We start from the raw sequence: 26,561 nt of genomic DNA on the forward strand, positions 1-26,561 counted from the left end.
CTATTGCCAGCTCCCCCTTCTTTAACTGGCTACAGCGGTGTCTGTATTCAGATGCTAATTCACACTCCCAAGGGCATTCTCTAACCAGGTCAGCCTTGCTTAAAATATTTATAGAGGTCTGCTGCTGGTGAAGTTTGAAGGAGGTACACCCTTTTTATGCTTAGTGCATCATTTCTTCGGGAGGTATGGCTTTGAAAAATGCACTTCATTTGAGAGGAGAGCCTCTGGTATTGTGTAGGTGATACCCTCGGAATTGAAATTAGACTGATTTTATGGAACCGTTGTCACCAGGGAATGCTAGTAAACTCTCAGAAACACTGAGCTTTCACCTTAGTTTATCTTATTTATTTTTTATTTAGAAACTTTGATCGATAAAATGCCAGGCTCGGAAATTCTCTAAGTGTCAGAAGTATAGCGGTGATTCTCGATTAGCGAAAACAAGTTTGCGCTTAAGGCACTGTGTAATACATTTGAAACCGGTAACCAGTATTACTGACCATTTCTGACAGTAACCTGTCAAGCTTCAGGGCTCCATGCCCTTATAAATTGTCATATTTTCCCTTACAAAATACAAAATAATCTTACACCATATTTTTTTTTCAAACTTGTTTATTTATGTAGTGTAACATTTTATATGGAACATGTGTTTCGTTATATCATATATATATTGTTAGTTAACATTTTGTTGTGAGATCCTGAGTTGCTCGACGTGAATGTGGTTTATTATAAAAAGTTCAAAAATTAAGTAGCTTGGACGTTTACTGTAGAAGGAAAAAAATACATGCAAATATAATTAAGTAGAATAATACATTTTCTTATTCAAATTATGAATTCATTTTCTGCATTAAATCATTGTTGGTAATATACTGATTAAAGAGATAACGAAAAACCTGTATTTTTTCGTTTTCTTATTTTCTCATTATCTCATTAGCTGCACCGCTTATCCTCACAGTAGGGTCACGGGGGTGCTGGAGCCCATCCCAGCAATCATCGGGCAGTGGGCAGGGGACACCCTGAACTGGTGGCCAGCCAATCGCAGGGCACAAGGGGACAGACACTCGCTCAGTCACACCTAGGGAAAATTTGGACCGGCCAATCCACCTGAAATACATGTCTTTGGAATGTGGGAGGAAACCGGAGTGCCCGGAGGAAACCCACGCAAGCACGGGGAGAACATACAAACTCCGCACAGTAAGGCCGGGAGCTAGATTTGAACCCACGCAGGAGGTTCCCACGACCTCAGAACTGTGCCGCACACATGCTAACCACTGCCCCGCCGTGCTGTCCCGTTTTCTTCCTTTTTTTCTTAACTTCTTTATACAACATCATTATTCGTAATATAATGCATCAAAGCAAGTGAGCCGTTTGAGAGCCGGCTCTCTTTAATGAGTTGAGCCGAAAAAGCCGGTTCTCTAAAAAGAGACGGACTTCCTTTCACTACACAACTACCACATGAAATCCGATGTTTTTTAAGAACACGTGTATTTCAAATGTACTCAATCAACCCCGCCTGTTGTTTTCAGATAAGAATGACTTACGGCGTTTTATTTCAGGTTCGGCCATTGCGACTTGATGACTGTATCCAAAGAAAATTCAAAACTATGTTGTAATGTAAGCCTACTGCTCTGCTTTTGCTTTGTTCACTTGTAATCGGAATGATGCATAATGGGAAATCCCTGGGCGGCAGACGCATGCGCACTGTAGCATCAAACCGCTGGCTCCTCTTGCAACGAAAAAAAACGATACCGAGATAGAGGCTACCCCGGCAAACTCGTTTGACTTGATTGATTTGCCGTTTCGTGATAGTCGGTGTATACCGGATGGTACCCATCATTGACAAATTTGCGTTTTTCCGTACAGATTTTCTTGTACGTCGTACACGTCTCAAAATGCATAATAAAAGTACTTTGCACGGTTAAAACGTACAAGTTGACAGGTATGCAATTGTTTCAACTGAATACGCTACCAAGCTATAAGAAAACAGCAAAAAGATACCGTGCCATTTTATTACAAGTCTCGTGCCTGGAGCGCAGTGCATGCCTCATCTCCAACATGCAAGACGAAGGTGTGATTCAGTCTGTCAATGAGTCAGTCGGGTGAAAATGTCTCTTCCGTGAACTACAACAAAAGTTAAACCCAATGTCCGTAGATTCCAGTGGTGCACTGATTGGTTCATAACAAATACATTGTGATTAAGGGCTATACACATAAAAATGACTTGATTTGACTTGACTTGACCTTACTTGTACCTTGATTATGTTTGCTGTTTTGAAATATACAATATGTCAACTTAGTGGCCACTCTTTCCAAGCATCAGTGGATGCTAAATGTCGCTTGATTGCCATTGTGTTCTTGTTCCATGATGCTGTATAGCAGGTGACTATATGTACTAGACAGGGTTGGGTAGGGTTACTTTAACTGGATTACGTTCAATTACTTTTGGATTACTCCAATACCAAATACAGTGGAACCTCGGTTTTCGAACGCCTCTCAGTCCGGACAAATCGGTGTTCGACCAAAAATTGCGAGAAATTCTTGCTCCGCTGTTCGGCCAAAAAATCGGAGTTCGAAAGCCGGTACTCTAGGGTGCGATGCTGAGCGGCGTACGGGTGTTTTAGCCCCTAATTATGCCTCCGAAGAAGGTCGGTGCAAGCAGGACAGGTGAAAAAAGACAAGTTGTTTGTCCAACTATTGCCTTTAAGAAAAACATAATAGCTAAATATGAAAGAGGTGTACGAATTTCCGATCTTGCTAGTGAATACAGCATGGCTAAATCTACTATCAGTACGATAGTAAAGAATAAGGAGGCTGTGAAATCGAGTGATGCGGCTAAGGAAGTTAGCGCTATAAGCGAGCAACTGCCGCGAGTTTTGGAAGAGGTTAAAAAACTTTTGATGATTTTTCTCTCCCACCGTCCACCACAAAGGTAAGAAATCCTATTCATAATCCTTTTTTTATTTGTACACGTTCATTTTAGCGTAATGTTTCGTACGGAAGATTACGCTAACGCACGATTAGCCTGGGTTAGCTTCATGTTTACGTTCATGGTAAACATTCAGGGTGTTGGTACGGATTAAAACGATTTTACATTACTTTTAATGGGAAAAACGATTTCGGTGATTGAACAAATCGGTTTTCGAACAGGGTCCTGGAACGGTAGTCGAGAACCGACGTTCCACTGTATGCTAATAAAAGACAAAAGAAACTAAATGTGAATAAAATTACTAAATTTTGTGCAGGCTTGGGGAGTAACGTAATACATGGAACGGCAAAAATGATGTTGGCAAGCTGCTTGGATTTATTTTCATTTTGTTTCTGTCGCATTTTATGTTAGTTTTGCCAGAGATCAAAGAGATCAAAGCCAGGAGAGAAAGCCTACCACGCGTTTTGAGTCATAATTGTATTCATATTCAATTTATTTTGTCTTTTATTAGCATAAATGGTATTGGAGTAATCCAAAAGTAATTGAAAGTAATCCAGTAAAAGTAACCCTACCCAACCCTGGTTCTTACAAGCACCAAATTAGACTCACATATCATACGTTATTTTTATATATGTTGTATGTTTTACAGAATACACACAACAAAAACAAAAAATTGAGAAGTATAATGCCCAGTTAAGGAAAATGTATGCCTTCACTGCATGTTCGCAGTTAATATATGACAATTTTTGTAGCCATTGTGAAAGAGTCCTACCTCCTGCCAAGATCTGTTGCTCCAGCTCGGCCATCTGCTTCCGGTACGCCCTCAGAGCAGCCTCTTTAAATGTCGGTCGTACGCGTTTTTTTGGTGGTGCTTCTGCCGCTGCAGGCTTCTCCTCAACCACGGGTGTAGTTTCAACTCCTTCCTGTTCATTCACCTTCTCAGCTACCTCCGCAGTCTCCTCAACCAGCTCCCCAATCTCCTCGACATCTTCATCACCCTCTTCCATCTCCTCGGTTATGTCATTGTCCTCTGTCTCATCGGGTTCTTCGACATCCAGATACTCCACCATAGCATCATATTCAGCCGTGTCCTCAGTTAGGTGTGTTTCATACTCCTCACTGTACTCCTCATCGTATGGCTCATCTAAGCCACAGTCATACTCCAGGACATGGGCTTCCTGATTTGCTTCATCGTCTCTCGCGGCGTTAAAGTCTTCTGAAGTCTCAACATCTTGCGGGGTTTCTTTGTCTTGAGAATCCTGGACATCCTCAGTATCGTCTTTGTCCTGAAAAGGCTCACTTTCAGGCACAAGCTCTTCAGTTTCATTAACATTAGTTCTGTTTTCTAAATTAGCCAAAACCTGTTCCATCACTTCAACATAGTGGGTCTCACCATCCTCTAAATGTTCAGCAGCTTCTATCTCTGCACTTGGGTTCTTCTCTTCCTCTGGTTTGTAACAAACAGGTTCTTTTTGAGTTATTGGTTCTGCAGGTGGGGGTGTGTTAGAGGTGGAGAGTGTGCGGAAACGGCCCATGAATGACGATGAAGAGTTTGAGGGTTCTTCAGGAGGAGCGGGTGTATTCTGCGGCCCAGATTTCAGCACAACCTCCAGTGCAGATTTAGCCCTTTGAAGGGTAGAACCGAAGCCAAAGCCGAAAGACTTCTCGCTGAGGTCTATACTGAGTCTGCTGCTCCATGACTTAGGCACTTCCTCAACCTTTTCTGTTCGGATCTCACTCTGACTGCGATACATGGTTGTGGATTTACTCTGTGTTTGGTGAAAACTGTGACTGACATCAATCTCAGGAAATGTTTCCTTTGGGACAGCTTTTGAGACTTCCTTAGTTACTTCTTTAGCAATTATTTTGGATGCATTTGGAGAGGCTATTTGCGGAGATTGACTTGAGGAAACCTTGGAGGTTTCTACGACGGATACTTTCGGGATCTCTTTAGAAACTAGTGCTTCTTTGACCGGAATGCTAGTATCCCTTTTGGGTGGCATTGTATTGTTGTTGCTGCTCTCCTTATTCTTTACCGTAGGTATCTCCTTTGGGAGTACCTTTCCAGTGTCTTTGGTAACATCCTTAACGGCAGGTTTGTGTGTGCCTTGTATTGGTTCTTGAACGCTGGTAATAGGGAACTGTTTGGGAGAATCTTTTGGGGATTCTTTTGGGGATTCTCTGGGAGTTGAAGCCGGGCTTATTACTGGAGTCATTTTAGGGCTCTCTTTCGGCGACTGTTTTGGACTTTGTTTCGGTGTCATTGCCTTGGAAACTTTTGGGGCCGCTTTGCTAACTTTGACTGTCTCACTGTAAATGACTTTAGGCACTACTTCAGTTACATTTTCAACTGGGGGCTTCGTCAAATATTTAGTATGTTTTTGAGGGTCTTTTTGGATAGCTTGTGGGATCTCTTTAAGTGTGCATTTCTTCTGTTTTGTTGACTCTGTCGGAGTAACATTTGTTGTCACTTTGGATGAAATCTTTGAAGCTATCTTGTTAGTGTCTTTTACTTGTATTTTGGGGTTTTCGTCTTTGGACCCAATTTTAGTTTGTTTATTTGTAGGTTTAGCTGTAGCTTTTGAGGTATCTTTGGAAGCAACCTTCCCACTTTCTTTTGCTACCCCTTTGGAATTTCCTTTAGGCTGGCGCACATGTGCTTTGGTGGACTCCCGGTCGACGATAGGTGTAATAATATGAGTCGTTATCGGTGGCAGAACGGGTTCTCTGTCAAGCATCATGAACTCCTCCTCCCCTTCAAATTGTAAATCAACTTCTTGGCATTTAGTTATGTTTTCTGGAAAACCTGGTATGGTGGATGGGTCAAATGGACTACTGACCTCTATGGACGCTTCCAAACCTGAATCGGCACCTTGCTCTATATGATGCCAGTCTTTCCAAGGTGACAGGTCAGCTTGCAGAGAAAGTTGGGAGCCACTGTAGTGACTTCTGTCCCTAGACATGCAAACAAGTCCATTACTTACGCCACTGTCTACAGTGTCAGTCGTCCCGATCTCATTGTGTTCATAAGGTGGATTCTCGTTGCAGGGGTGACTGGGACTGGCATACCAAGAGGAGGCCATGTCCTCTTGTTTCCTCTGCCACAGTTCCTGATCTGAGGAAGATAATAGGGAGCAGCCATTGGTCCGTGTAAAATACTGACTCTCTGAAAAGTCCTCCGAGTATGACTGGCAAAGTTTTGAGCAATCTGATTCAGACCGGCTGAGTTTCGGTGTTGAATAGTCACTCTGAGATAGCCAACCAGATGTCACATCTGAGTAGTAAGCCTTTCCATGCTTGTCAGTGTCATAGTATGAGTCATCGGCATAGTGGACTGCACCTGAGTAGCTTGCTTCCTCCCCTGACCGGCTGTGGTCATGAGATCTCTTTTTATCTGATTTGCCCTTTTGAGTGGGCTTTGTTATCACCATTGCATATTTGTTTCTGCTTAGCTCATCCAACTCCTTGTCACTGTCCATGGAATCCCAGTCGTCACTCTCGACTACTTTATCTTTTCCTGATACCTTAATATCCATACTTTCATAGGTTTGTGATGAGGACATTGCTTTTTCTTTTCGCTCTTTCCCCTCCCGAGTTAAACTGTCCGTGGAAACCGTAATTCCGGTTCCTTTGAGTTTATAGCATTTTTTCAAAACTAAATCTCTGTCTTGCGGTGTTGCAAAAATAACTATAATAGGACGAGGTTTTGCATTAGAACATTCACGTTGTTGTCCTAACCTGTGAGCAAGCTCAATTTTAATGGTTTTATGGGCATCTGTAAGACCCATTTTGTCTTTTAGTAATTTAAAAATGAGATGTTCCGTTTTTTCTGACCTTTCTTCAGGAACATTGAGGAAACGCAAAGTGGAATTGTTTGCCTGGTGACTAATTTGTTTTATATAATCATGGATGTCACGTGTTTCCCTTCTCGACTGGACAAATCCAGAGCGTAGTTGCTCGATTTCACTCTGAACTACTTCAACACTGCTAGAAATCTCATCAATCGAGCTCTTTAGGGCATTGACGTGGCCGCGTAGCTCAGACAGTTCAGTCTCTATCTGGCTAATGCCTTGAAGTTCCTTGAAGATCATCTCCATGACGTCCTGTGTCTGACTGATGCATCCTGTGGAAGAGGAGCCAGGTTCCAGAGTGGAGCTTTTTTGCTGCCGTCCTGCTCGGTCTAAAGATTTGCTCCTGATGCCGAGGGTCTTCCTCCAATTGCTCACCTCTGAGTCTGAAGACACGCATTCCTGACTCTTTTTCCATTTCCTCAACTTGCGAAGAGCTCCCAGACGAAGAGTCTGAAGACTCGAGCGTTCTACTCGTTCCCCCTCAGAGCTCCCGTCAGAGGGAGCCAAACTGATGAGGCTCTTCCGGTTCCGTCTTACTGGCATTGTGTGCGATTTATGCTCATCCAGCCTCCGGATAGGCTTCGCGTCGCTCAGTGTGTCGGAATAGCTACTGTCGATTGAAATCACCTCGGGAAATATGCATTCATTGTTGTTGTTCAAAAAAGGGGCGGTTCTAGGGAGTCCATTTGCGATGGCCACGCGATAACTGAAAGTGGGTGAGAGTGACGAGCAGTCGTTTTTGCCGTCGTCGTCTTCCAACGATACGTTACGTGCTGAGGAGCATTTAGAAATCTTTTTAACAGTGGTTTTTACCGTGTTAGAAAGAGTTGGATTGATGGCCTGCGGGTCAGAGGCCCACTTTGTCTGCTCTTTAGTTTTACTTCTCTCTTTCTTCTTGATTTGGTTTGCCAATTTCTTTGTAAACATTCCTTTGCAAATCTTTTCAATGTAAACTGATATAATCTTGATGAGGGTAGAAACCATGGATGGCAACCCAGAAGACTGTAGCATTAACGAGAGAAGGGATCGATGGAGACGGGAGCTCTGGTAGTTTGAGGAATGCCAGCTTCTTTTTATGAAAAGCAGACCTATTTACCAGATCCTTATGGTGAAGTCGGATAGAGTTGAGTTTAAATCAAATAAATGAAATCCCCCTGGAAAGAGAAAAAAAAACCTTAGTGTTAGGAGTAATATATTTTAGACAGTAGTATTAGTCGATGTAAACATATAGTACAAACGAAAGAATATTTGTCAATGTGTCGAATGGAAAATGAAATGATGGCGGCAGATAATAGAGATGAACATATGAATTTTCTCAAATTGAGCTCCGACACAAAATGAATAGCGCTGTCGGATAAAGTGCAGTACTTTCCATTCAGTGATTATGATGGCAAATATGACGTACGAACTAATTAAACGCTGAAAGTTAATGACCTGTGCTTCCATTTGTTCCACATGCAGAGTCCTGCTGTGCATGGCTTAGTATTTGAATCAATCATGTGTTCATAACACATGTGCGCAGCAGACTGTACACTTTCAAAGGCATCGTGTTGAAAATTTAAACAGTCTGAAGTGACGGCCAGACGTTTGTTTTTCGATGACAACAACTGTCCGACTGAGCCGAAGTACTGTTTTTTTTCATCCTGTTGCTTCATTAGTCCAGTGTCCAGTGGTGGGTTCCAGAGACTCGCATGCTCAAAAATCTATGGGTCCCAACAGAGATCTATGGGTCCCCAAAATTTAGTGTTATCGAGGTTGAAATTGTAAATCGGCGACAAATACATAATATAAATCTATATATTCATTTAGTTTTAATCATCACAGTTTATTGGTAATACAAAGCAGTTATCACTTCAAGATTTTTCAGTTCACAACAATAATGTACATTATACAAAATAATATTGCTGAAATATTTATATATTCTTGCAGTTTTAATCATCACAGTTAATTGGTAATACAAAGCAGTTATCACTTCAAATGTTTCAGTTCATATATTCTTTGTGGTTTGCTGTCCCGCCATAGTTGTAATGCCTTCTAAAGGTCCAATCCATTATCATCCTCTTCATAGCATAACCAGGAATATAATTTAGTCCATTTAGGCAAAAAAGTCATTTTCTTGCTCGGAGTATTCTTTTGTTTATTTTCTTTCGTCGAATCGTTTGCTTCAAAACACATGTTTTCCTTGCCTTCGCGGTCTTCTGAAGAATTTCTCCGCCGTTTTTTCGTGCCGGAGTTATTGCCGTTGTTACCACTTTCTGTGTTATGTTTTGACTTATTACCGACTTATTGCAAACCACAAACAATTTTTGGTTGATTTTCACCTAATACCAACTGTTTTTTCGGAGGTATACTTCTCTTTCACTCGACAACCGCCACAACAATGACGTCCTCTCGAAGCAACGAGATATCGTTTGCCGAGATCGGCGCGAGACCAAAACAACAATGGCGGATGGCGGATCTGCCTGACGAAATGTTTGGAGTGCAGTAAATCTTTGTTAAAAAAATAAAAATAAAAAAAGTAATCGGGTAATAATGACAATTTGGTGTCAAAAACGTTGATTTGACCCAATGCGTCCCCTGCCAAAATGATTCGTCTAGGACGCAGGCAAACGAGAACACTGTTAGTCTCGGGATTTACAGAGTTGATGCTGTAAATGTCTCCATCCCCAAGCCCACTAAGATTCAAATCAAGTCATGTTTATTTGTGACGCCCTTAATCACAAGGAGTCTCAGAGGGCTGCACAGACCACAGATGATTGCAAACGACAGACTATTATGACACCATCCCCTGATCTAAAACCTACATGAGGGCAAATAATACACAGATACACAGATATTGTCAACAGGGCCATGGTGCTAAGCTAAGGGAGCTACATCGGCAAAATGGCAGAGAAGGACATGAAAATGATGGAATTGTGCCTAATTACACCAATATTTCTTCATCGATCTTGCATGTCACCGACGCCTGACACTCAACACGGCCAAACGGCGACATCTTGTGACAATTTCTACAAAGACTTCAGCTAAGTTTAAAGATTCAGCAAGTTAAAATTTGGTCTTTTAAATATTAGATCGCTTGCTCCTAAAGCTCTACTTGTTGATAATATTATTCATGATCACAAAATTAATCTGATTGCTCTGTGTGAAACTTGGTTGAGACCAGATGAGTTTTTACCGTTAAATGAGGCTTTTCCTCAAGACTATGTTAGCTGTCATGTAGCACGCTCTTTGTAGAAGGGTGGCAGTGTTGCGCTAATTTCTGAAAAAATAATCAAACTTACTCCCCGTACCTCTAATAACTATAAGGCGTTTGAGGCTCTTGTTATGCGGTCCTCTTTAATGTCAATTTATGTAGTAACTATTTATCGCTCACCAGGACCATACTCAGTTTTTTTGGATAAATTCTCTGAACTGTTGTCTGACCTAGTAACCTATGCAGACTGTTAGGAATTAGATATTAAAATGTACCGTTAACCAAATTGTTCGAATTGGTTATCTGACTCCATTAACCAAACACAACCTTCATTCACCTAACAACGCATGCTCGTTTGTTGATGTGAAAAGATGGAGAAGAGACCAGCAATTCCACACGGGGAGAAGATTTGATTTATTAAATAATTTAACTAAATGAACTCCATCAAATAAGCTGAATTAGTGTCGCTCGAGTCTCCGTCAAGCCTTATCTCTTGATTTTCCGTCTCTATCTTTTGGAGTTCTTCTCCCAGCCCATGTTTTTTCCACAAGTTGGAGTGCCGGCTCCTCCCATCGGCGCGCCCGGAAAGCCCCCCACGTGGGCTCCATCATCCCGGAGAAGAGCGTCGCGATGTCTGTCCTTGTGCGTCTGGCCTTCTCCGTCAGAGTCCTGTTATCAAAATCCCCCAGCCAAAACGGTGTGACCTGAAGCTCACTCAGTGAAAATCTTCATTGCCCTCGATAAATGTAACTCGTATTTAATAAAATCCTAATAGTAAAATGTATAAAATCTTTCACAGTAATAATTAAAGGGGACTTAAACATTCATATGAACTCCCCACTCAGTTCACTTACTGTTGCATTTCTGTCTCTAATTGATACTTTTGGTTTTAATCAACTGATCACTTTGCCGACTCATAAAGATGGAAACACGCTAGACTTGGTCACACTTCGAACAAACTGGAAAACAGCCTCACGGTTTGGCTTGGGGAGGGACATTAGAATGTGCGTGCTGTGTGAAGGGTTCTTTATCCATTTTACATTAAACATGAGACTTGATTAGTATTCATTTAAATGGGAAAAATAAAGTAGGGACAGGTCAAGTCATATTTATTTGTATAGCCCTTAATCACAAAGAGTCTCAAAGGGCTGCACAGACTACACATTATTGCAAACCACAGACTATTTTTACACCATCCCCTGATCTAAAAACGACATGAGGGCAAGGAAAAACTCAAAAACCTCAACATGAGGAAAACGAAGTAACCTGAGGTCATCCCCCTTCCAGGATGACCAGGCTGCAATGGATGTTGCAATAACAAATAATACACAGATATTGTCAACATAAAAGGAATACCGTAAATTCCGGACTATAGGCCGCTACTTTTTTTCCCTAACTTTCAACCCTGCGGCTTATTCAGTGATGCGGCCATTTATGTAATTTTTTTTAACGGCCTCTAGCGGCGCTCGAGTGTTGCTACCAATAACTGCCCTGTCAAAGCTATATTATTATTACTAAAGCTTTGAAAACGATCTCGGTGTACCGTCTTTCTTTGTAAATATGTGTAACCCATGTATAATATGTATTTGCAACTGTATATATTTTTGATGTATTTATTTTAGAGACTTATTCTGATATGTTTTGCATGGGTGAACGAAACATGAGGGGCGGAACAAACGCGGGGTGGCGAGTTTAAGTGGGGACCGCTAAAGGTGAGGGACAGACAAAGAAAGAAGAGGGGGTAAAATGCTGGTTAAAGAAAAAGGAGTTGAGTGAGTAAATGTGTTCATCTGATATATTTTTCCCACCCTTACCTTTGGAAATATACACTTTTTTCCTTGGATTACTTTCAACAGGACCTGGACTCTGCAGGTCTGCATCAAACCTTAAGTACAGGTATCATTTTGTGTTCATTTTGCCCCGGCTGTGATTTTTGAACTGTGGACTTTAATGAAGGACATTTAGTCTCAATCGCGGGACTTGAAGTCGGGTTTGGGTTAATTTTGTGTTTGTGTTACATGTTTGAATATGGGCGCATGCGGCTTATACACAGGTGCGGCTTATGTATGTACAAACTCGGTCTTCCTCTTAAAATGCGGTGGGTGCGGCTTATAATCAGGTGCGCTCTACAGTCCGGAATTTATGGTAGTTGAACTTGTTAAGTCAAAAATAATTTGGTGAAAATATCCCTACATCTTTAAAGAAACACAATATCACTCCACCTTGCATTAAAATAAAAAAGGTTAGATTGGCCTTGACATTGCTACATACACCAAGACGTGACGGAATACGGCTGTTTGGTTGGGTTAATCAGGAAGCTGCTAAGGGTTGATTGGGACCAGTGTTCCCTCTAATCTGCGCGCGTGCGCAATTGCGCACTGCTCGCACAATTGCGCACTGCTCGCACATTCTCAGCGCACAAGAAAATCTAGCGAGCGCACAAAAATGAGGGCTCAAAATTACTAATTAAGAAGCTAATTAAGTCAAAGTTACAGTGCATGAAGGTAAAAAGACACGGGTTCCCATGACGATGTGTCCTAAACGCGGTATTTTGAAGTCGAGTCGAAGTCGAACGAAGTTGAGTAAAGTTAGTAGAATTTGTCGAAAACCGGCTTCTTCGGCTCGGCTCACTAAAAGGAACTGGCTCTTTCGGGTCCTAAACGGCTCTTCAGGTTGTTTTTGCTTCTTTTATCCCTATATGACTAAATATTATGTAAAATGATGCAAAAAATGACTTAAAGGAAGGGGGAATAGAACAAAAAAGAAAAAAATACCAAAATGAAAAAGTAGTGTAAAGGTGAGAGAAAAAAAAAACAAAAGGAAGAGAAAAAAGAAGGAAAAATTCAGGAAAAAAGCCAGAAAAAAGAAAGAAAGAAACAAAAGGAAAAAAGTAAATAGAGAACAAAAAGAAAAAAAGTAACAGCTCACCGACTTTGTGTGAACACTCAGACCCGTGGAAAATTACAGGGAACATTGGTTGCGACACCTTTCTGGTTTGTTTATGTAAAGTTAACCTATTAGCATGATTCCTTCAAGGTCTTCATTTTATTTTCAACAGCACTATTCCCTGCCGTCTCCGCACACCTACACAACTTGTACTGGCTGACCTTCTTCTGGAGACAGCGTGGGCACTGATAGCTCTTGATTGACATTTTTATGAGATAAGAGGGACTGCTTATTTCCACATATCATCAATGCATTAATTCAGAGGTGCCAGCAGATACAGCGTTTCTGTATTGCTTTAACAGCATTGAGTGTCATGATTACTGATGTGACTCAGCTGTGCCCGCTGATTGGCTCCCTGTCACTATTTGAACCTGGTCCTGTCTGTCCCCTGTTGTCAGTCCGCCTGTGAACCTCTGTGTATCCTAGGCAATGTCACAATCACCCGGATCTGGAACACCTGTGCTCAGGATTTGGCGCCAACAGCCAGGAAAGCTGATTGGCGCACCCTGTCCATTTAAATCTTCAGCTTCCGGAAACAAGCTGTCTGATTGTACTATGCTACCTGTTGCCATCTGCTCAGAAAGCCCGTACCTCCGACTCTTTGCCTGCCTCCTGTTTTTCTACTTGATCTCCGTTGCCGACCTTTCGAATTTGCCTACGACCTGCCCTGCCCGTCTGATTCCTGATCACATTTCCGAACACTACGACGCCCTTCTTCTCCATCACCGACCAACAACACGACGATTCCGCCTGTCCGCGACCATTCCAGCCAAGCCTTCGCCCGCCTGTCAAGCTTCATCAATCCGTCAAACAACGGATCGAAGAATCACGCCTTGTCATTCCTTCCTTCCAATAAAAACTAAGAAAGGAGTGCAAGTGATCTCAGTTTTCCTTCTGTCCCGCCTGACAGGCAAGCCTTTTCGACCCTGACACCCACCTGTCCCGTTCTTCTCCCGTCTATCTCCGGCTACGACCTGTCTTGCTCCTGACCACGTCTGCTCTCCCGTCTCGGCTTATGACCCTTTTGGTCACCGACAACGTCTACTCTCCCGTTCTGGCTTACGACTCGTTTCCGACCCCGACCACGCCTTGCTCCCCCTGTCCCGGCTACCAACCTGTTTTTCCGTCCCTGACACCTCCATCGCGGATTACGGATGATCCACTTCCAAATTCGGATCACAATCTGAGTACGAGAGCTACTTTCTTCCCGCGTCCAGCGAACATTGGATCATGGGCGCAGCCCTTACTCTTTCCTTCAATAAAACTTGTGAGAAACGTAACACAATTACCGGTAGGTCCTGTTTCCGTTCTGGTCCTGATAGTGTGTTTTTTGTTTTTTACCAAACTTCATTGAACTTTTGAGCTTTTGACAAAGATACCTTTGACTATATTTAAAAAATGATTTTCTGCAAAGCAAAATTAAAATTACTGTTTAAAGGAGTAAATACAATATATTTCTAATTACTGTATGTTGGACTGCTTGGAATTTCTGAATATGAATCATGGTATGGCATACATTTCTGGTCAGTACCAGAACGGAAACAGGACCCACTTGCGTAACGTTTACCACAAGTTTTATTGAAAGAATGAGGAAGGGGTGCGCCCACGATCCGGTGTTCGCTCTCGTACTCGGCTTTTTATCCGAACACGGACGTGGACCTCCCGTAGCGAGCGATGGCGGTGTCAGGGCCGGTAAACTGGTCGGCAGCCGGGACTGGGAGAGCGAGACGTGGTCGGGGTAGGAAACGAGTCGTATGCCAGGACGAGAGAGAGAGGACGTGGATCGTAATTCTGGACGGGAGAGCAGATGTTGTCGAGAGCAAAAAAACAGATCGTAATTCGGGACGGGAGAGCAGACGTGGTCGAGATCAAAACAGGTTGTAGCGCGAGACAAACAGGAGCAAAAAACGGGACAGGCGTCAGTCAGGCTCGAAAAAAGGCTTGCCTTGAAAAACAGAGGTTCACAGACAGACTGACAAAAGGGGATTGACAGGACAAAGTTTAAATAGTGGGGAAGACAATATTTTAACAATCTGCAGCCGGCGCCACACGGGTGGGGCCAATTGTGCGTCATGGCAACGGTGACATTTTTTTATGAAAATCATGGTCTTTTTCTGATAAATCTGTTAAATAATCCACATTTCAGTAGCACCATAGGGAAATCCCTCGTCAGCAGTTTTGATTTTGTTGGTGTTTTAAACATATGCTCTACTATGTTATTTTCCCCTCTCTATTTCATAGAAAAACAAAAAAAAATGCTGCAGCAGATTCATTTTGACATGGCAGATGTGTACATGCTGATAAGACCGATCATGTATTTTTCCTATACTTAGAGTTTTGCAATATTGTTGCAAGGCACTTAATAATACTGTCCCTTTGAGCTTTACATTGTAGTTATTTAATACCAAAAATAAGACATTTCCAGGCAAAAAGTATCGGTATCAGATCAGTATCAATTAATACTACACTGTATTTACTTGCATTAGATCAATACCAAAATCCCTAGTATTGCCCACTGACCACGTCTGCTCTCCCGTCTCGGCTTATGACCCTTTTGGTCACCGACTACGTCTACTCTCCCGTTCTGGCTTACGACTTGTTTCCGACCCCGACCACGCCTTGCTCTACCGACCTGTTTTTCTGTTCCTGACACCTCCATTAAGTACAAAGAAATGGGTCCTCGATTAGAATTTTGTTTCGGTTACTATTAAGGCACCCCTGCGGCCCCCAGGATGACCTTAATATGAAATTTAAAGGGACATTTTGATTATTTGCCCACTAGACGTCGCTGAATTATGTCTTACCACCGAAAAACGAGTGCTAAAAGCACAGCAGAAGGAGAAAATACGTAGATTGACCGTAGAGTCAAGAGCAGGGTTGGGTATGGTTACTTTAACTGGATTACTTTCAATTACTTTTGGATTGCTCCAATACCAAATATGCTGATAAAAAACAAAAGAAACTGAATATGAATACAATGACTACATTTTGTGCAGGCTTGGAGTTCATGGAACGGCAAAAATGATGTTGGCAAGCTGTTTGGATTTACTTTCATTTTGTTTCTGTCGCATTTTATGTTAGTTTGGCCGGAGATCAAAGAGTCAAAGCCAGGAGAGAAAGCTTACCACGTGTTGTGAGTCATCATTTTATTCATATTTAGTTTATTTTGTCTTTTAATAGCATATTTGGTATTGGAGTAATCCAAAAGTCATTGAAAGTAATCCAGTTAAAGTAACCCTACCCAACCCTGGTCAAGAGTGACCATAACGCACCTAATTACTTTTGTAAGTATGATAAGAAATAAAAAAAGAATAGAAAAAATCACAAAAAAATGAAATAAAACAAAAAGGTAAAGCTAAAAAAAATGGATAAAAGGGAAAAAAAGAACAAATAAGGGAAATAATAAAAACAAATTTAAATAATGTTTTTGTTTTTGTCTTTTTTGTATTTAATTCCTTTATTTTATTTATGTCCTTTTTCCTTTATTTTTCTCATTTTTTTTTAAATTTTTACTTACTTTTCTTTTTATCCCAGTTTTCCTTTTTTGCCTTTTTTATTTATTCTTTCCAATTTTTTATTCTTTTAAATTAAAAAAAAACATATTTTTCCTTCTTTCTGTCTTTCTTTAAGAAAGGCTGCTTGGGTAAATATTGGAAGAAAACAGCACTTTTTGCTCACATTCAGGTTCAGGAGTTTTGAGTCTCCCTTGGACCCATTTTTGGTTGCACCACATTATACAGCGAAATCTAGGATCCTGGGGCTGCTGGATCCTCGCTTCAGCGGCCCCAGACTCAAATGAGTCTTAGACCCCTGGTTAGCTGCTTCTGGTTAGCTGCTCCTCTTGCACTCTTTGCACTACTGTATAATACTATACATAGCTATAAAATATTTAGCATATTATTAGCACTTCAATACTCAGTATGACATTGATTTATATCTGTACATTCAAGAAAACTGTGCGGGTCGGATGTATCGACATTTCGTTCTGTATACACGTGTACAAGAATGACAATAAAGTATATCTGAATCTGAATCTGAATCTGAATGTACAGTTTAGACTATTCGGGTTGAGTCCAACAAAATTTAAATGATTTAAAATATAAGTCTCAGGATTTACCATTAGCTTGAAATTTGCTGCAATGTGTGTGTTTTTTCATGACCTTGAGTTTTTAACGGTAATCAGGGTTATTCGACAGCACTCTCAAGATTAAAGCTGATTATCTTTTCTGTATATTTTAGATCAGTTGCCAACAACCTTGGATGATGGGCGTATGTTTGAGGCTGATGATTGATGATACATATTTAAGTGTGAATGATGGCAATTTACTTTCGGATCCGATAATTGGCATTGTTGGACATATTTGTACGGAACCTTCAGGCAGTACAGAGATCCCTTTCTATTTTGTACTTTGGTTACCACTGGTTCACTATCACGATTACTGATGTGAATCACCTGTACCCACTCCTGTCTGTCCCCTTTTGTCAGTCCATCTGCGAACCTCAGTTAACACTATGTAAGACACGTGTCCCGTTTTTTGCTCCTGTTTATCCCCCGGCTTCAACCAGTTTTTGATCCTGATCACATCTACTCTCCTGTCCTGGCTTTCGACCTCTTTTTGTCCCAGACCACGTCTACTATCCTTTCCTGGCTTACGACTCGCTTCCAGCCCGACCACGTTTTTGCTCTCCTATCCCGGCTACTGACCCGTTTTTTTCTGTTGCCACAGAAGACCCACTTCCGGGTTCAGAGCGACCTGTCTCCCGCGTCCAGCAATCACCGGATCGTGGCCGCAACCCTTTCTCTTTCTTCCAATAAAACCTGAGATAAAAGCTGAGAGACTCAACGCAAGTGGGTCCTGTCTCCGAGCAACTCCCTGTACCCTTTGATGTTTTTCACCAGCACAGCCAGTTTGTTGGTCTTTTTTGGTAGAGAGTTCACATTTCCCATGATTACGGACGGTATCGAAGGCTTATAACGCCGCTTAGCCTTCACCTTAGCTCCGGCTCTGCAGCTACGATAGGGCCCCCTCATCACGCCAGCACGAGAATTCTCCAGGGCAAGGAGTTGGTTCCTCGAATAAACGCATTTTTGTGCGTTAAAACCCATAACCCTAGGATAGAAAGTAATCCAAAGTGTAGTTGTCAAACGGGACGAAAAACACCAAAGATAGAAGCAGACACTTAAAACAATAAATCACAAAAAGAGCAAAATAACACTTAGCTGCTGGAAAGGCTGCCACTTGCGGATGTTTTATGCGACGCTACTACGCTAATGTGCACTTTTCGCAGGTGGTTCTGGTCCCTATTGACCGTGATTATCGAGGGAGCACTGTAATGGTTTCCTACTATTGGGCATTCTACTATGCACTCATTTGAGAAACTAATTTCCCAACCTTTATGATTTCATTTCTATAAACATCCCTACTCGTAACAAAACTAATTATCACACTACTCTATAGTCCCCAATCAACTTTACTGAAATGTACTGGCCATTCTGGCGAAGTTTTTTACCGCCCGGCTGAAACTTTAGTGTCACGTCTAGTTACCACATTCATTGTTATCCAATAAAAAAAAAATCATCTAAAACACTAAACACCTGCCCGGCTTGTGTTGTGGCATACCAAAAAGGCAAACACGTTGCAATATCCGAAGGGCAGCGCAGGTTGATTGGCAATTATCGGTCAAACAACCTCTTGTCTGTGAGTGTTGTTGACATCTCTCTCGGTAGTGTTTCTCACTTAGACACAAATACCCCCAGCCGCCTGTTTCACACGCTCTTTCCGGGGGAAAAATACAATACATGAAAATGAAGAGACTTGTGAGTCAAAAAGCTCGGATCAAAAGGGGATAGTGCGTCAGTGACATCGTTTGATTCTCGAAAGTGCCGAAAAAGGAAGTCAATCATGTTAATTGAATGTTGAAATCCTCAGCTGATGGGTTCGTTGACTAATTATGTTAGTTTTGCCGGAGATCAAAGAGATCAAAGCCAGGAGAGAAAGCTTACCACGTGTTGTGAGTCATCATTTTATTCATATTTAGTTTCTTTTGTCTTTTATTAGCATATTTTGGTATTGGAGTAATCCAAAAGTAATTGAAAGTAATCCAGTTAAAGTAACCCTACCCAACCCTGGTCGCATTTGATGTTAGTTTTGCCGGAGATCAAAGAGATCAAAGGCAGAAGAGAAAGCTTACCACGTGTTGTGAGTCATCATTTTATTCATATTTAGTTTCTTTTGTCTTTTATTAGCATATTTTGGTATTGGAGTAATCCAAAAGTAATTGAAAGTAATCCAGTTAAAGTAACCCTACCCAACCCTGGTCGCATTTTATGTTAGTTTTGCCGGAGATCAAAGAGATCAAAGCCAGGAGAGAAAGCTTACCACGTGTTGTGAGTCATCATTTTATTCATATTTAGTTTCTTTTGTCTTTTATTAGCATATTTTGGTATTGGAGTAATCCAAAAGTAATTGAAAGTAATCCAGTTAAAGTAACCCTACCCAACCCTGGTCGCATTTGTTGTTAGTTTTGCCGGAGATCAAAGAGATCAAAGCCAGGAGAGAAAGCTTACCACGTGTTGTGAGTCATCATTTTATTCATATTTAGTTTCTTTATTCTTTTATTAGCATATTTTGGTATTGGAGTAATCCAAAAGTAATTGAAAGTAATCCAGTTAAAATAACCCTACCCAACCCTGGTCGCATTTGATGTTAGTTTTTCCGGAGATCAAAGAGATCAAAGCCAGGAGAGAAAGCTTACCACGTGTTGTGAGTCATCATTTTATTCATATTTAGTTTATTTTGTCTTGTATTAGCATATTTGGTATTGGAGTCATCCAAAAGTAATTGAAAGTAATCAAGTTAAAGTAACCCTACCCAACCCTGGTCAAGAGTGACCATAACGCACCTAATTACTTTTGCAAGTATGATAAGAAATAAAAAAAGAATACAAACAATCACAAAAAAATGAAATAAAACAAAAAGGTAAAGCTAAAATCATCATTTTATTTTATTCATATTTAGTTTCTTTTGTCTTGTATTAGCTATTTGGTATTGGAGTCATCCAAAAGTAATTGAAGGTAATCAAGTTAAAGTAACCCTACCCAACACCAATTTTGCTTTTTTTATAATTTTCCTTTTTTGTTCTTTTTTCCCTTTTATCCATTTTTTTAGCTTTACCTTTTGTTTTATTTCATTTTTTTTGTGATTCTTTCTATTCTTTTTTCTTATTATCATCCTTACAAAAGTAATTAGGTGCGTTATGGTCACTCTTGACCAGGTTTGGGTAGGGTTACTTTAACTGGAATTGAGTGATTTGCACTATGATGACTACTTTTGCACCAAATGCATATGTTGACTAGTTTTTGCACTATGATAAAATGAAATGATATGAAATGATCGGCATTCATATAGCGCTTTTCAAGTCAAGACTTCCCAAAGCGCTTTACAGTGTGCTTCACACTTCCCAATAGCGGCCGTGCAGCCATGTAAGGCGCTAACCTGGGGGTATTAGGGGTTCAGTGTCTTACCCAAGGACACTTTGACATGTAACACGGAGGAGCCGGGATTCAAACTGTGATCTCTTGATCCCAAGATGACCGCTCTACCTCCTGAGCCACTGCCGATCCGTTGATGAGTATTTTTGCACCAAATGCATATTGCACAAACCCTTACGATACCAAACCGTATGTGACATCTTACATGCCGACATTTCTTGTGTAAATTATAACTATAACCTTATCCTCCTTGTTTTATAACCTTATCTTCTCTGTTCCTTTATCTTCTTGGGTTTTTTACCTCACTTTGATAATGTGAAACTGGAGTGTCATGCCCAATTTCGTTGTCACAATATGTTAACCCATTTTGTAACAATGAATATAAAGGTATATTCTATTCTATTATATTATATTCTGGCATGAGACCGGACCAGATCGGAAGCAGGAGGCAGGAAGGGTGAACTCATTCGCGTTAACGATCAGTTGCTTTTATTTAGGAAATAAAAGTCGTCCAACACTCAGGGACATAAACAAAAAAAGGCTTACAGGCAAACAGGAACTCAGACTAGGAATACTCACAAAACAGGCTTTTACTCAGAACGGGCAAGTACAGGTTTCCCCAAGTCAAACAGAACAGAATAATGCAGAACAGAAAACGCAATGAACCAGCCACCGGCAATACCCAAAACCCGCCTTTAAGAAGCACACACGCAAATTAGGAAATCTGCTACATCCGGTGCCCAGGAGTGCGGGGCCAGCCGGTCGCCACGGCGACCATGCTGAACATGACACTATTCTATTCTATTTCAATGTTAAGGGTAAAGATGCAGGGAATTAACCAGGGTTGGGTAGGGTTACTTTAACTTGATTACTTTCAATTACTTTTGGATTACTCCAATACCAAATATGCTAATAAAAGACAAAAGAAACTAAATATGTATAAAATGATGACTCGCAACACGTGGTACGCTTTCTCTCTTGGCTTTGATCTCTTTGATCTCAAAACTAACATAAAATGCGACAGAGAAAAAAAAAAAAATCCAAACAGCTTGCCAACATCATTTTTGCCGTTCCATGTGTTCCGTTACTCCCCAAGCCTGCACAAAATTTAGTCATTGTATTCATATTTAGTTTCTTTTGTCTTTTTTGTCTCTCCGGGCAGTGGGTAGGGGACACCCTGAACTGGTTACCAGACAGTCGCAGGGCACACAGGGACATTCGCTCACTCATTCACAGCAAGGGACCATTCGGACCAGCCAATTAACATGAAATGCATGTTTTTGGATGTGGGAGGAAACCGGAGTGCCCGTAGAAAACCCACGCAAGCATGGGGAGAACATGCAAACTCCAGGTTTGATCCCATGACCTGTAAACTGTGCCGCGGACGCGCTAACCACTCAGCGGCCGTCTTGCCCATACCTGGACATGTGATTTGTGATTATTATTTTTAAAAACATTCCATTCACTTCACTCCTAAATATTTCTGCAGATTTTACCTTCATTATGTTCATTTATATTCACCTCATTTCGTTGATTTACCCCCCCCATGTTATACAATCTGCCATATCCTCCCCTTTCTGCTCATTACGTAGTTATTCAAGTGTGCAGAACATTCAATTATTACCCTCATTTCAGTGCACAAGCCACAATACGAGAAACACCTTGAAAAGAACACGCTTATTTCAGTTTGACGGATTAAATGTGAAAACCAGACAAGAGACAGTTGCCCATTTACAATGAATTGGTTCATCTCTCAGTGAAATGATAGAATCCTGATTCTATTTTCAAAATCTCATCTCATCTCATCTCATTAGCTGCACCGCTTATCCTCAGTAGGGGCGCGGGGGTGCTGGAGCCCATCCCAGCAATCATCGGGCAGTGGGCAGGGGACACCCTAAACTGGTTGCCAGCCAATCGCAGGGCACACAGGGACAGACAACCCGCTCGCTCATTCACACTTAGGGACAATTTGGACCGACCAATTCACCTGAAATGCATGTTTTTGGAATGTGGGAGGAAACCGGAGTGCCCGGAGGAAACCCACGCAAGCACGGGGAGAACATACAAACTCCGCACAGGAAGTCCGGTAGCTGGATTTGAACACACACAGGAGGCTCCCAAGACCTTAGAACTGTGCTGCACACGCGCTAACCACTGTGCCGCTGTGCTGCTCTATTTTCAAAATAATTAGACAATTTTTATTACATGTATTCTTGTTTGCCACTCAAAATAAAGTTTATCCTAAGTTTATGGTTGTACCAGTTTTTTTAGACTAATACTAATTAACAATACCGGGTTCCACTGCCACTCGGCTATATAACACTATACACACAACTACATATACATTAGCATTGCTAAATGTTCTGATAAATTCTCAAAGAAATATGTTAAAGTATATATAATCAAAGATTCTTAAAGAGGTCCAATCATAATTTGATGCATATGGATATAAAGTGACTTTTCTAAAGAGCAAGTTGTAAATATGCAAATTAGACAATTATATTATTCAGTGACTTTCAGAACGGCTAGTTACTTTGGCAATAATGCAAGACGTTATGTTTGGCGTGAAAGCAGCAGAGCTCATCACCCTCAAAACACCATCCCCACTGTCAAACATGGTGGTGATATGAATATATATATATATATATATATATATATATATATATATATATATGAGTTTTTTGGTGAAACATTCCATTGTAGCTTTTGCTTTATGTTTTGGATCATTGTCTTGTTGGAAGACAAATCTCCGTCCCAGTCTTAGGTCTTTTGCGGACGCCATCAGGTTTCCTTCCAGAATGGTCCTGTATTTGGCTCCATCCATTTTCCCATCAATTTTAAGTATCTTCTCTGTCCCTGCTGAAAAAAAGCAGGTCCAAACTATGATGCTGCCACCACCATGTTTGACGGTGGGGATAGTGTTTTGAGGGTGATGAGCTATGCTGCTTTTACGCCAAACATAACGTCTTGCATTGTTGCCAAAAAGTTCAATTTTGGTCTCATCTGACCTGAGCACCTTCTTTCACATGTTTGATGTGTCTCCCAGGTGGCTTGTGGCAAACTGTAAACAACACTTTTTCATGGATATATTTAAGAAATGGCTTCCTTCTTGCCACTCTTCCATAAAGGGCAGATTTGTTCAGTATATGACTGATTGTTGTCCTATGGACATATTCTCCAACCTCAGCTGTAGACTTCTGCAGTTCATCCAGAGTGATCATGGGCCTCTTGGCTGCATCAGTTTTCTCCTTGTATGAGCTGAAAATTTAGGTGGATGGCGCGATCTTGGTAGATTTGCAGTAGTCTGATATTCCTTCAATATCAATAGTATTGCTTGTATAGTGCTCCTTGGGATGTTTAAAGCTTAGGAAATCTTTTGTATCCAAATCCAGCTTTATACTTCTACACAACAGTATCTCGGACCTGCCTGGTGTGTTCCTCGTTCTTCATGATGCTATATGCTCTTTAAACAAACGTCTGAGACGTTTACAGTGCAGGTGCATTCATAGAGAGACTTGATTACACACAGGTGGATTGCATTTATCATCGTTAATCATTTAGATCAACACTGAATCATTCAGAGATCCTCACTGAACTTCTGGACATAGTTTTGCTGCACTGAAAGTAAGGGGCTGAATCATTTTGCACACCCACTTTTTTGTTTTTCATTTTGTTAAAAAAGTTTAAAATATCCAATAAAGTGTGTTCCACTTCATGATTGTGTCCCACTTATTCTTGGCGCTTCATAAGAAAATTACATTTTTGTATCTTGATGTTTGAAGTCTGAAATATGGCAAAAGTTCAAAGGGGGAAATAATTTCGCAAGATAGATACGAAGCAAAAATATTTCCATCTTACAATAGTATGATTGTAAGATTCACCCCTAATACCCCCAATAAGCAGGTTAGCGTTTCATTTCATTAGGGGTTCAGTGTCTTACCCAAGGACACTTCGACATGTAACACGGACGAGCCGGGATTCGAACTGGGATTCCTTGATCCCAAGACGAGCGCTCTACCTCCTGAGCTACTGCCACCCCGACACAAAACCTCACATGTACTTTGTTTCTCTAGTTGTCCTTTGTTCATTTCTTCACATTTCTCCAGAATAGCCATTTTTGTCTTTTATCCTGCCTTTCTCACTTTTGTGTCACTTTTTTTTTTTTCACCGAGTCCGATTACAGACTAGCGTGCTTGAAGACTTGAATCTTGTATTCCAAATCTGTGCTGGCTCGGAGCTTTGAAATCCTTTAATTATTCGGGCATCTCTGTGAGATAAACTGGTGTGTTTGGATCACACAGCTTTAGCTTCCAACCATGTCGTCACGCTCTGGAATTAGCATAGTGGCTCGTAGGGGCTCGTAGGGGCCGTTTAGGCTGTTTTTTTGAGTCAACGCTAATTCGCCTTGACATCGACTAGTCACTCGTAACATTATTTATATATAATTTTTTAAATACAGCACATACTGAATCAAAAACAACCCTATTATTAACTTAGCTCACCCCTGCAGGTCCTATTTTTGTTGGTGCCAACAGCCCTGGTCGCTGATTGGCTCCCTGCCACTTTTCAAACCCCCCGGCTCCCTGTTACCAGCCTCAGACCGTTTGCGAACCTATGCTCCCAGCTAGGCAAGCTCAAACCTTCCGACATTTTCCCGCCCTGTTTTCTCCTGCTTGATACCTGTTGCTGACCTTTTTCTGGACCCTGTTTCGGCCCTGATCTGCCATTCCGACCACCGACCTGTTTTGCCCCGATTCCTGTCTGATACCTGTTGCCGACCTCTTTTCTGAACTCGATACCGCCCTTGCTCTCCCGTCCCGGCTAGTGCCCGGTATCCCTGCTGCTTACGATTATCCTCGCTCGACACGGAACTGCCACTTCCGCGTTCCAGCCACCTGCTACCCGTGTCCATTGATTATCGGATCCTCGAAACAAACATGGCTCTCTCTCTTGTTATCAATAAAACTGAGTAAACAAACGCTACTGGGTCCTGTCTCCGTTTATAGTTTGTGACACCTCTTTCATTTGAGTGGTATGCCTCACAGTGTCATGATTACCTGTACCCGCTCATTTGGCGCCAACTGCCTCAGACTCTGATTGGCTCCCTGTCACTATTTAAACCCAGTCCTTTCTGTCACCTGTTGTCAGTCCGTCTGCGAGCCTCAGTTTACGCGAGGCAAGCTTTTGGACCCTGACTCACTCCTGTTTTGGCTTCCGTCCGTTTCCCGGCTTCGACCAATTTTCTGATCTCGACCATGTTTTTTGCTCTCCTGTCCTGGCTACTGACCTGTTTTTACGCTCCGGACACCGCCATTGCTCCCCATGGAAGTTCAGAGCAACTTGCTCCCCGCGACCAGCGATCACCAGATTATGTGTGCAATCGTTTCCCTTCTTCCCAATAAAACTGTGAGAAATGTTACGTGAGTGGGTTCTGTCTCTGTTCTGGTCTTTGACACACAACACCTTTGTATGGTGTATGTGAGACTTCAAATGTTCCTTTGGGTACACGTGAATTTTTGTTCGTCAACTCGGCTAGGCTTCGTCTTTCCCGCAAACACTAATGAGGACGATCGAAAGCCAATGCCTTCCTCAAAATTACAGTTGCGTAAATAAACACCCCCTGACCAGTGTTCCCTCTAAACTGCTCGCACATTCTTAGCGCACAAGAAAATCAAGCCAATTACTAATTAAGAAGCGACTTAAGTCAAAGTTACAGTGCATGAAGGTAAAAATACACGGGTTCCCCTGATGTTGTGTCCTAAATGCGGTATTTTGAAGTCGAGTCGAAGTGGAACGAAGTTGAGCAAAGTTAGTAGAGTTTGTCGAGAACCGGCTTCTTCGGCTCGGCTCACTAAAAGGAACCGGCTCTTTCGGGTCCTTAACGGCTCTTCAGGTTGTTTTTGCTTCTTTAATCCCAACATGACCAAATATGATGTAAAATTATGCACAAAATGACTTAAAGAAAGGGGGGAATGGAACAAAAAGGAAAAAAATACCAAAATGAAAAAGTAGTGAATAGCTGAGAAAAAAACAAAACAAAAGGAAGAGAAAAAAAAAGGAAACATTTAGAAAAAAAACGGAAAAAAGAAAAGAAAGAAATGTAGGAAAAAAAGTAAATAGTGAACAAAAAGAATAAAGTAACAGCTCGGAAAAAAT

The 26,561-nt window shown here is 41.4% G+C and overlaps 1 protein-coding gene across 1 annotated transcript in view; it reads right to left on the reverse strand.

Moving 5' to 3' along the window:
* unc13c (unc-13 homolog C (C. elegans)) overlaps window positions 1–26,561 on the reverse strand; it is a 296,369-nt gene that overhangs the window by 255,609 nt on the left and 14,199 nt on the right. The window contains exon 2 of the mRNA XM_088333511.1: window positions 3,696–7,928. Coding sequence (XP_088189637.1) covers window positions 3,696–7,785 — 4,090 coding nt within the window. The 5' untranslated portion in view covers window positions 7,786–7,928. The remainder of the gene's footprint in view (window positions 1–3,695; window positions 7,929–26,561) is intronic.

This window comes from Urocampus carinirostris, chromosome 4, assembly GCF_059441175.1.
Source record: "Urocampus carinirostris isolate Australia breed hairy pipefish chromosome 4, RoL_Ucar_1.0, whole genome shotgun sequence".
Lineage (NCBI taxonomy): Eukaryota > Metazoa > Chordata > Actinopteri > Syngnathiformes > Syngnathidae > Urocampus > Urocampus carinirostris.